This window comes from Oratosquilla oratoria, chromosome 40 (assembly GCF_046742065.1).
Source record: "Oratosquilla oratoria isolate Oo_2021 chromosome 40, ASM4674206v1, whole genome shotgun sequence".
Lineage (NCBI taxonomy): Eukaryota > Metazoa > Arthropoda > Malacostraca > Stomatopoda > Squillidae > Oratosquilla > Oratosquilla oratoria.
The window spans coordinates 24,113,845-24,126,366 of NC_134816.1; the positions used below are offsets into that span (position 1 = coordinate 24,113,845).

At 36.4% G+C, this 12,522-nt stretch overlaps 1 protein-coding gene across 1 annotated transcript in view; it reads left to right on the forward strand.

Annotated features, from left to right (window-relative positions):
• The first annotated feature begins 145 nt into the window (after positions 1 to 145).
• LOC143020677 (kelch-like protein 8) overlaps positions 146 to 12,522 on the forward strand; it is a 73,024-nt gene continuing 60,647 nt past the window's right edge. The window contains exons 1-2 of the mRNA XM_076177270.1: positions 146 to 162; positions 3,085 to 3,268. Coding sequence (XP_076033385.1) covers positions 3,103 to 3,268 — 166 coding nt within the window. The 5' untranslated portion in view covers positions 146 to 162; positions 3,085 to 3,102. The remainder of the gene's footprint in view (positions 163 to 3,084; positions 3,269 to 12,522) is intronic.

The following is a 12,522-nucleotide window of genomic DNA, read 5'->3' on the forward strand; positions in this document are numbered from 1 at the left end:
TTTGAGAAGAACTTGGAATATACTATGTACATTTGTTTATAATACAATGAAGTTTTATGGTACTAAAGATTCCTCATTGTTTTTATACAGAAACTTTGCATAATTGAACTCTTTCCACCCACTGTTTACAAACAAATGTCAGTTCTGACCCAAACATTACAGGTAAAATTGATAATATTTATCACGTTTTCATTACAGGATTCAATTAATTAAAAATGTATTTATTAGCCATTAATTATGCGGTAGAAAAACAATACATAGTTAACTGGAATAACATTCACTGAGTAAACCCATGACTATCCATGATTGCTATTTAATTATGCTGTTGCCAAGTAGGATCATGAGATAAGTGACTAGTCGGAACCTTGTCATTGACAAAGGGACACCACGGAGATGAATAAAATAGCCAAGAGGCAGTCGATATAAAAGTACCCCCGCGAAGAGGTGATTAAGCAGATGAATTATGTAACCCGTTTCATATTGTGTCCCCGTAATATTATCATTATGATTGTGCAGTCAATATTAGACTTCAGTGATAACTGATATCTTTGTCAGGCAATATCCTTTTATGATTGGAGATCAATCTGCACTGAAAGATCAAAGAAGAATGGTGGTTCATTTCTATCTTCTACTAAACCATATTTCTGTTGACTGTTGCCTTCCTTATATCTCTCCTTTACTATCTTTATGATTCCAACTCACTGTTTGTTACATTAAATTAATGTAACAAACAGTGAGTTGGAATCATAAAGACATTAATGATTAATGTCTGCAAAGTCAAAAGCACTGGTTATCAGTGACGAAATAGAATTTCGTATTCAATTGTACTTGTGACCTGTCACTTATTTCAGGACATATAGAGTCCATAAAATTCACTGAATGTTTATAGCCATCCTATTTTCTCCTTTTTACATTAATTTAAAAGCTAATTTCAGGAGCAGTAGGCTGATATTAGAGGCATAAGAATCAACTGAAAGAGGTGAACGCACTCTTATTAAAAAGAAACTAAACAGTGGGTGCTGTCCCCAGATCTTCTCTCCTGTCTTTCATTTCAAGATTTTCTCTCCCCTAAACCACTCTTTGCCCCTCAACTAAAGCTTAAAAAAATAATAATAATAAAGATAAATAAATGAATAGATAAATGGAGAAGGGGTATCAGGTTGATTTGGAATTGAACTTTGGGGTGTCAGGGCTGAAAATTTTTAAGAACCGCTGCTCTAGGATCAAATATTCCCCAGTGCATTGTATCCTCTTTGTATATTGTGTTACTGGCCCTGTCAATATTTTTCCAATGGAAGCCTAATATGCACTGTTTGCATGGTTTTTAACTTCATCTCAGTTTTTGGCACATAGATGTAATAGTGCTTTATCTATGATTACTCTGATTAATGATTCAGTATGTCATCCTTGTACTTAGTAAGGTTTGGAGTTTGTGAGTGAAAGTGGAGGGATGTGACAGATGAACCAGTTGTTTATGCATGATGCTGCACTTACAACTGATTGTGAGGAAAGGCTGAAACAGTTGATGACTGAGTTTGAAAGGGTGTATACTGTATTTACCTAGTTGTATTTTACAAGATGGGAGCTATGCTCGTTGTGACCCGTTTTTGTATCTCTCTACATCCAGTTTATTCTTGAACTCGTGTATAGTTCTGGCATTCACTGTTTCACTGTTTAGTTTGTTCCAGACATTGATCACTCTGTACGGGAAAGTGTTCTTTTTCATGTCTCTTCTGTAACTGTCCTTCTTTAGCTTCTTATCATGTCCTCTTGTTTCTCTCTTGTCCCATTTCAATAGGTCATCTCTATTGAGAACTTCCATCCCTTTCATAATTTTGAAGATGGTCAACAGGTCGCCTCTGCTCCAGTGTTGACAGCTGAAATTTCAGGAGAAATGTAAATGTAAACAAAAGTCAAGTGATATGTGCAAAGAATAATAGGGGTATCAGGTTAGATTTAAGTGTGAAGGGTGAGAAGGTTAAATAAGTGGATAGATTTAAGTATTAGGGATTGCATGTGGCACTAAACAGGAGTAGATGTAGAGGTGAGTTATAGAATAAAGTAGGCAAGTAAATATCTGAGTGGAATGAGAAGTGTTATGAGAAATAGGTAATTGAGGATGAATACAAAGAACATATGAAAGAGTCATATGTGGCACTTTATGGAACACAACCCTGGAATATAAGGGAGGTTGAAAAAAAAGAAACTAAAGATTTTTGAGGTGAAATGCTTGAAAAGTATGAAAGATGTTACAAGAATAGACAGAGTGATAAATGTGGAGGTGAGGCAGAGAACGAGTGGAAAGAACTGTTAGACAGGATAGGTCCAAGAGTGTTGACGTGGTTGGGACATATAGGAAGAATGAATGAGGAAAGACTTGCAAAAAAACATTTGAAAACAAAGGGGGATGGTGTGAACTTAAGAGGAAGACCAACAATGAGGTGGATAGATGGAGTGAAGGGGTCCTTGGATGTACAAGAAGTGTCTTGTCAAGTAGGAAAAGGGGAATATGTATATGTGTGTGTGTGTTCTAAATTCACTCATTTCACTGTGATCATATATCTACTGTACTTTTATTTAATCTATAATCATTCTCATGAGCAAAGACCTAGAGTAGGAGCCTGCATGTGACGGTCTTGTGAGACAAGGAGTGGAGAGAATCATCTCCCCATTATTCATCTTTGAATCTCATCCACACTTTCACTTTTCATGAGATGTGGGTCCAGGGATCTAACACTCAGTCTTGAGAATGGGCTAAAGATCTCTGTCACCTTCAACTATATTTTCTGCACTTTATCACACAAGGAGAGCTGACAATCAGCTACTGTTTTCCTACTCCTCCTTTCTTTCTTTTTCCTATTTGATGATATAGATATAGATCCACTCTAATACAACACAGATGTAGTCTGTTTCTTTTTCTTTCTTTCTTAAAAGATCAATAGGAGGCCTTTGGGAGGGGAGGGGGTTGCTACTGACAGATGTACATTCAAGAAAATGAAAGGCAATAATATATTTAATGTCAGTATTTGATTCCACTTTTACTTAACATCATTTTTATAATATTAAACTTCTGTTCCAATATAGCCAGATGGAGTTGCATGAATGAAGGAAAACAACCAGTTTGAGTCACTCAAAATGGATTTAGACTGTTGGTCATGCTCACTGTGGCTCGGCTGTGAGGATCAGGTGCCATCTAGGTCAACAATGTCCTCTACTGAAGAGGCAAAATGTAAGGAAGGATCTTCCTCATCGAAATCATCTTCTAAAGGTAGGATTTGTATTAAAGTGCCTTGTTTAGATTTTTCATCAGTTGTGAAGCTGTGGTCAGTAAATTCTAATTTTTAGTAAAACTAGAATACAATAGTAAACTCACACAAGATTTTATATTGATTCGCTGCCTCATTGAAATTGTGTTTTGTCTGTATAAGACTTCGTGATTCTGGTTCATAAACAATTTTATTGTGAACTTTTTTTTACAGAAGGTATTTTAGGTATTACTTTATAGTAATGAGAGAATCAGAGTAGCATAGCATTTTATGTTCTTTTTTTAAATCAATACTACAACATTAATGAATGTAAGCTGTTGTGATGAAAACTGTGCTCATTTGAAATGGATGGGAAAAGAATTCAGTACGCTGAGTATCTCTAAGTAGGTACTGAAGATAAAGACAGCTACCTGGAATATTAATGGATTGGGTAGCAGATTTTTGTCTTTTCATTGAATAGTACAGTACTTGTTGTGCATAGTATGAATGCAGCATGTGCTAAAGAACAATGCTGCTGTAATATGGAAAGGCACAGTTGTCAAAAGACAAACTATGAAGATACCTTTTTGCTCATGAAAGAGTTGAAAAAAGAAAAAAAGGAGAGTAGGTGGATAGGTTTATAACATATTGCTAATTACATACATACATATACCAAGGGCTCTTTCCCCCCTTACAAGGGAGGTAGCCAAAGTCAAAGGCAAAACTCCACTCACATTCACCATCCCTCCCTCCCCTCTTATCTTGGCTCCTCCTGGATGATGGGTCATCCCATCTTGCCCACTGCCCTGAGTCAGAATCAATGCAGCAAGACACAGCACATCCACAGCAAGGCCACTTCATTTAATATTTGTTTATTGGTTCATTGTTGTATCAAATTATGAAATTATATATATTCGAGCAATGTGACTATTCTATTGTAAAACTGTATTTGGCATTTGTTTATTAGCTTTTGTATCAAATTACATAACCCCCACAGAAAAAAAAATTCCACATCTGGTAAGAACCACACTGGCATGCTTGTATTCAGGACACCATCCAGCATTGGAGCATTACCAACAAAGAATAGACTTGGCCACAGATTCAAACTACCCCAGATGCAACCACCACCCAAAGGACACAGAACACCTAATACTACATTGCCCTATGCTAACGATCCTAAGTCAACAGAACAATATATCTTTCATGTTTGTCGTGTGAACCCGCCTGGAGGCCAGTGCCGATTCCTCAAGAGTTTTTTTTTTTTTTTTTTTTTTTTTTGAAAGAGAGACCATGAGCAATGGATCGGTTTATTTGTATGATATTGTTTGTTTCTAAGATTCAGTGTCAGTTTAGTAGATCATTGTTGTACCACATTTAATCTTTCACTGTTTTAGTAGGAAAGCGGTCAAACTCAAAATGTCAACTTTCAAACTCAAAACTGATGCAAATGTGCATAAACACAAGTATTTAAAAGTGGCATATCCTGAGACCATGTAAGGGTTCAAAGTAAAGCACATTCCCAAAGCTGAGTCAAAGAAAGAGACTTTTTGTGAGAAAAACCACATTCCTGTAAACTGCAACTATGAAAGGCAGTAAATGCAAACTGATCCAAATGAAGACTAACATTTCAGGGAGCAATGACAAGTACTTGCATGTGGTGGTCCTGCAAGATGGAGAGCAAAGATGCCCATTTTCAAAACCTGTCAACCCCCACACCTGCATCAGTAGGTGCAGCGCAGATGGCTGACACTTAGTTTTCTGGGCTGGGCCCAAGATTTTGTTTTATCAATTTCATCTGTTTTGATTATACTTTAACACATATGAAATGGGCTGAGAACTGGTGACTGCTTCCCTAACCCCAATACTTTTAGTCAGTGACAGAAAATGGTCCCATACTAATACAACATCAACAAAAGTCCAGAGTTTCTTCCCGTAGAGATCTGTGGGAGAGCCTGAAAACCGTTGCCAGCCACAGTGGGTCTGCCATTATACTACATAGTAAAATTCAAGGCAGCAGTTAAATTATTAAACTAATATTTGAAATGATGACTCTAGAAATCAAGTCAGCTGATCAAAGGAAATCACACACGAGTCTTTAAAATAATTGCTTAATTTATTATTATGAGTTTGATAGGACAGCAAATCGGTGTTGAATGGATGAGGGGCATGTTTATGCCATGCCTAGGCCATCACTCCCATTGTAAGGGGGAAGGGGCCTTCTGGAGTACTAGCAATTTTTGAACATGCATATTTGGATTGAACCCTCTTAATAAGTAGTATTGTTGAAGTCCCTTTATGCTTAGAAGGCGAAAGGCCAATAGAAACACCAGAGCACACACACAATCGTTGGATTGATGGCGAAGATTGGAACTCCAGAAAAATATGCAATTTTTGTGGATTTCAACGACAAGGGAGTACCTGTGTTGTATTAGCAAGGAAGGGGAAACCTTGTGGTGTAGTGGGCAGGTGAAGAAAAAGGAGAAGGGGAAGAATTATTGAGGAAAATGGAAGAAAATGAGGAAGGGAAGGAACAGGCCCCGGAGGTCAGAAGGGGTGTAAGCAAAAGATGTGCAGACGACACAGCTGAAGTCAAACAAGTCAGTAAAGGGATTAAAAGTAGAAATATAGATAAGAGCAGCTCAATAGAAAGTGGAGACAATTATTTCTATGGATTAATGAGGGAGGAGATGACAACCTCCCCAGACTAGCAAGTTTAGAGAAAAAACTAACACAGATGAATGAATCATGGGAGGTTAGGTTTAGCCAACTTGCACTAATTACACAAAGAGTTGATGAATTGAAAGAACAAAAGAAGGAGAACCAAAACCTAAGTAAAGAAATAGAAGAATTAAAAAGACAGTTAAAAGAAGTTTAGGATGAGAATGAGGAATTAAAGAGGAATAATAAAGAGAATAAAGAGTCCATAGCAAAAGAGGTAAGTGGTTGGAAAAAAAGTTCAGGAGGATAACAAAATTGAATTTAGAGATATAGTGAAACAACTGATGAAGGAACACACTAAGCACACAATTATTAAAGTGATGAGAGAGGAGAATATAGTAAGAGGTTTAGCAGATAAAAAGAAATGTATAATTATATTAGGAATGGAAGAGAAACATAATCCAAATAGGACTACAAGAGTAAGAGATGAGAAAGAAAAAGTAAACAATGTATTAAAATATTTCAAGAAGCTGAACAGGAAATAGGGAAAGAAATTGAAGAAATATATAGGGCAGGGAAATACAGTGTAGACAAGACCAGACTAATTGAGGTTAAATTCAGGTCACAAACGACTGCAGAGAATGTCTTATAAAAACAGGGAAACTAGCAGAAAGTGATCAGTACAAACAGGTATGGATAAAAAGAGAGATGAATAAAGAGGAAAGGGAGGAAGAGAAAACAAAAAGAATCGATGCCAAGGGGGGAAAACGAGAACAGAACAGAGTCAGACAAATAGAAATTTTATTGGAGAGTAGTGGGTATGAAAATGAGGAAATGGTTTATAGGAGAGAAAAACAGAAGGGAGTCAGAAAACAGGATGGAGGTAACAGAAAAATAAAAGTGTCTTACACAAATATAGATGAATTAATAACAGGCTTGAATGAACTGAATGATTACCTGAAGGAAAAAGAACCGGACATAATGGGAATTGTGGAGACAAAATTGAAAGGTCCACTACCATCCAACAGTGTAGGACATGGTTTATATAATTATTGGATTAGAAACAGAGAAGTAAAACAAGGGGGTGGAGTTATGTTCCTGACTAAGAAGGATATAAATGTGAGAAATGTTACATATGGGAAGAATAGAGTGGAGATGATTATGATGGAAATAGAGGACAGGGATGGGAAGAGCAGGAAGTTTGTAGTAAATTATGTGCCTCCTAAAACGGCTTCGTGGGAAGAGAGAGAATTCAAAAATATGTTAGGAGACACAAGAATAATACTACACAAGATAATGGAAGATGGAGGAAGAATATTTATAATGGGTGACTTTAATTGTAAAGAAATCTGCTGGGAAGAGATGACAGTGAAGGGTGGAGACGACCTATGGGGAAATGTACTACTTTATATGATTATAGAACATACAATGACACAATGGATACAAGAGAATACTAGGTATAGAAATGAGGAAGAGCTATCGAGAGTAGACCTAATAATCACATCAGAACCTGAAATAGTGCACAAGATTGAATATAAGACACCACTAAGTAAAAGTGACCACATATAGTTGAACTGGAACTAAATAAAGAAAAATACACGAAAAAAAACTAACAATGGGGAAAGGGAAGAAGGATGTATGGAAAAACAAATTTGGATAATTTTTTTTCCCCAAGCAGACTGGGAAAGGATATACAAAGAGGAAACAACAGTAGAATAGAAATGGGATTTTTTTTTTTTTTTTTTTTATAAAGGAGTGGAAAAGTGTGTTCCAAGACAAAAACAAGAAAAGGGACATGTAAAATGTCTTCTCCTTTTATGCATGAGGGGACGGAGAGGGGGGGGGGGCGCCGATATAATGAAGCGGCCTTGCTGTGGATGTGCTGTGTCTTGCGACACTGCTTCTGACCCAGGGCAGTGGACAAGGTGCAGGGATGACCCGTCATCCAGGAGGTGCTAAGATAAGAGGGAGGGTGGAGGGGTGTGGAGTGTATTCAGCGATGGAATGGGTGGGAATAATTTAATGCCTTTTCGTTTTTGGCTACCTCCCTTGTAAGGGGGAAAAAGCCTTGGTATATGTATGTACAACAAAAGATGTAGCGAGTTAAAAGATAAAAGGGATAAAGCTTGGATAAAATGGGGGAAAGACAAAAAACCCGAGAAGTGGAAAATATATACTGGTTATAGAAATGAATATGTACAGATGCGATGAGAAGAAAAGAGAAAATACGAAAAGGATGTCATAGAAAAATGTAAAGATCAACCAAAACTATTTTATAGATTTGTTAACAACAAACTGAAAAACAAACAATAATTAGTGAAACTACGACAAAGAGGAATACAATACACAGAGGAAATAGAAATGGTAGAAATTATGAACAAGCATTTAATCAGTGTTTACGAGGGAGAACATACAACTTAGATATGTCAAGTGAGAGGGAAAAGTCCCCCCTATGAAAGAGGTAGAAGTAACAAGGAATGAAATAATAAATCACGTGAGTAATCTTGATGTTGGAAAATCGCATGGTCCGGATGAAATGGCAAACTGGATTTTGAGAGAATGCAGGAACGAACTAACAGACAAAATACATAGTCTAATAAGCAGTTCATTGAAAGAAGAAAAGGTCCAGAAGACTGGAAAAGAGCAAATATAGTACCAATATATAAGGGAGGAAACAAAGAAGACCCTACAAACTATAGACCTGTTTCTCTTACAAGTACGATAACTAAAATTTGTGAAAGAATGATCAAAATTAGATGGGTAAAACATTTGAAAAAACAAACAATGTACTAAATCCGAGGCAGTTTGGATTTAGACAAGGACGATCATGTGTCACAAACTTGATGTGTTTCTTTTTAAGACTAATAGATATAATACAGGAAAGAGATGGTATGGCTGTTTGTGCTTTTCTAGACCTGAAAAAAAGTTTTTGATAAGGTGCCACATAAGAAATTGCTCATGAAATTAGAAACTGTAGGAGGAATACAGGGCAAAGTACTTAAGTGGATGGAAGATTTCTTGCATGAAAGGAAAATGAGAGTGGTGATAAGAGATTAGTGGAGTTCCACAAGGAAAAGTTTTGGCCCCAATAATGTTTGGTATATATATATTAATGGTATGGATGAAGGAATTGAAAGTTATATGAGCTTCGTCGCAGACGATGTAAAAATGTTGAAAAAAGTGAACATCGAAGATTGCAAATAGCTGCAGAGTGATCTCAATAAAGTATGAGAATGGAGTAGGAAGTGGGAGATGGAATTGAACAATAAGAAGTATAGTGTAATGGGATTTGGAAAAAGCAAAAAAAGAATAGTGGGATCATATACATTGGGAGAGGAAAAAATTAAAAAAGTGGAAAAAGAGAAGGACCTAGGAGTCATTATTATGAATAATATGCCCCCCTGAGAAACATATAAACAAAATTTTTCGAGAAATTTATAATGTAACAAGATCAATCAAAGTGCCATTTACATACCTAAACGAAGAAATGATGAAGAAAATACTAGTCACGTTGATAAGACCAAAATTGGAGTATGCAGCGACGACGTGACCACCAAGTACAAAAAAATGTATAACAAAACTTGAAAGAAAACAAAGAGCAATTACGGAATTGGCTCCAACGTTCTCAGAACTATCATATGAGGAGAGGCTGGCAAAACTTGAGCTACAGACATTGGAACAAAGAAGAGAGAGAGGAGACTTGATAACTTTTTATAGAATCATGAAAGGCATGGAAATTATTGATAAAGAAGATGTAATAAAATGGGATGGTAGAGATACAAGAGGACACGGAAAGAAAATCAAGAAAGACAATTTTAGAAGAGACCTGAAAAAGAACAGCTTTCCCCAGAGGATAACAGACGTTTGGAACAGGTTAGAATGTGGTGTGTGCAAAAACGATACATGAATTTAAAAACAGTCTAGATAAAACGAGATATGGAGACGGGACCCCACGAGCATAGCTCCCCTTCCCGTAAGATACAACTAGGTAAATACACACACACACACACACACACACACACACACACACACACACACACACACACACACACACACACACACACACACACACACACTTCAACGAATGGACGGCTTAGAAGACGTTCTGAAGAAAAGTGAAGTCTGTGGATCCCAACGCAAAGAGAAGTGCCTAGTGTTTTTGCAGGGTGGGGGGGAAATTGCTCGTGGAGTAGTGGGAACGTAGGGAAAGAGGAAAAGGGGAGGGATTACTGAGGGAAATGGAAGGAAATGAGGAGGGAGTAGACTTTGCCCAGCCAGACAAGCGGAAGGTAAACAAAAGACTTAGCGAGTATAAAATGTCTAATAAAAATGTAAAGATTAGAAGTATAGAGCGCACCAATACAGAAGAAAGTGACGAGAATATGTTCCAGGGATTTAAAGCGGGTGGGGGGGACACAACCCCCCCCCCCCCCGACTGATAAGACTAGAGGAGAGAGTTGATAAGGTGATCGAGGACTTGGAGCGTAAGTTAGGTAACGTAGACTCCATTTTCCAATGGCTTGAAAGGTTGGAACAACTAGAGAAGGCTAACAGAAACTTAACTGAAGAAATAGAGGACCTAAAAAGACAGTTAGGAAATGTAAAGGAGGAGAATGAGAAATTGAAGAAGAATAGTAATGAAAACAGTGAGAAAATAGCTACAGAAGCTAAAAATTGGAAGAATAACTCAAGAAGGGAATAAGGTTTCATTCACTGACATAGTCAAACAGCAATTGAAAGAACATAATGAAGACTCAGTTATTAAAGTGATGAGACAGAAGGAGAATATAGTAAGAGAATTAGCTGACAAAAAGAAATGTATAATTATATTAGGAATGGAAGAGAAACATAACCCAGATAGAACCGCAAGAATCAAGGAGGAAAATGAAAGAGTAAGCAGTTTATTAAAATTAGTCCAGGAAGATGAACCAGAAATTATAAAGGAAATTGAGGAAAAATTCAGACTCGGAAAATATAGTACAGATAAGACCAGACCAATTAAGATTAAATTCAGGTCACAAACAACAGCAGAGAAAATTCTATCCAAGACAGGGAAACTAGCAACAAATGATCAATATAAAAAGGTATGGATAAAAAGAGAAATGAATAAGGAGGAAAGAGAGGCAGAAAAGCAGAAAAGAATTGAAGCTAAGGCAAAAAACGAGGAAAGAACGGAGTCAGAGAAAGAGAGATTCTATTGGAGAGTAGTGAACATGAAAATAAAGCAGTTCGACATACTAAAGAAAAACATAAGGGAAACAGAGAATACAATGGAAGTGGCAGAAAACTAAGAGTGTCTTACACAAATATAGATGGATTAATAACAGGATTGAATGAACTGAATGATTATTTGAAAGAAAAAGAACCGGACATAATGGGAATTGTAGAAACAAAATTAAAAGGCCCACTACCACCCAACAGTGTAGGACATGATACATACAATTATTGGATTAGAAACAGAGAGAAAAAACAAGGGGGTGGAGTTATGTTCCTGACTAAGAAGGATATAAACGTGAAAGGTGTCATATATGGAAAGAATACAGTAGAGATGATTATGATAGAAGTGGAAGACCGAGATAAGAAGAGCAGAAAATTTGTGATCAATTATGTGCCTCCGAAAACAGCCTCATGGGAGGAGAGTGAACATAAAAGTATGTTAGAGGACACAAAGATAGCATTAACTAAAATAATGGAAGACGGAGGAAGAATAGTTATGATGGGCGACTTTAATTGCAAAGAAATCTGCTGGGAAGAAATGACAGTAAAGAGTGGTGATGACTCATGGGGAAATGCTCTACTTGAGATGATTACTGACCATTCAATGACACAATGGATACAAGAGAACACTAGGTATAGAAATGAAGAAGAACCATCGAGGCTAGACTTAATAATTACATCTGAACCTAGAATAGTGGACAAGATTGAATATAAAACACCAATAGGTAAAAGTGACCACATATTGATTGAACTGGAACTTAATGAAGAAAAATATATGAAAAGAAATGAACAATATAGAAAAGGAAGAATGATGTATGAAAAAACAAACTTTGATAAAATAAGAGAATTCTTCCAACAAGAAAACTGGGAAGAAATATACAAAGAGGAAACAACAGTGGAAGAGAAATGGAATATTTTGACAAAAATTTACAAAAAAGGAGTGGAAAAGTATGTCCCAAGACAAAAACAAGAAAAAGAATATGTAAAATGCTGGTACAACAAAAGTTGTAGGGAGTTAAAGGACAAAAGAGACAAAGCCTGGAACAGATGGAAAAAAGACAGAAGACCTGAAAAATGGAAAATATATACTGGTTATAGAAATGAATATGTACAAAAGTGCAGAGAGGAAAAAAGAAAATATGAAAAAGATGTTATAGAAAAGTGTAAAGATCAACCAAAACTATTCTACAGATTTGTAAACAATAAACTGAAAAACAAACAAGACTTAGAGAAATTAAGACAAGGAGGAGTTGAATACACTGAGGAAATGGAAATGGCAGAAATTATGAACAAACATTTTAAATCAGTGTTTACAAGGGAAAATATACAACCTGAAGAGATTGAGTGGAAGGAAAAAGTCCCCCCTATGGAAGAAATAGAAGTAACAAAGAATGAAATATTG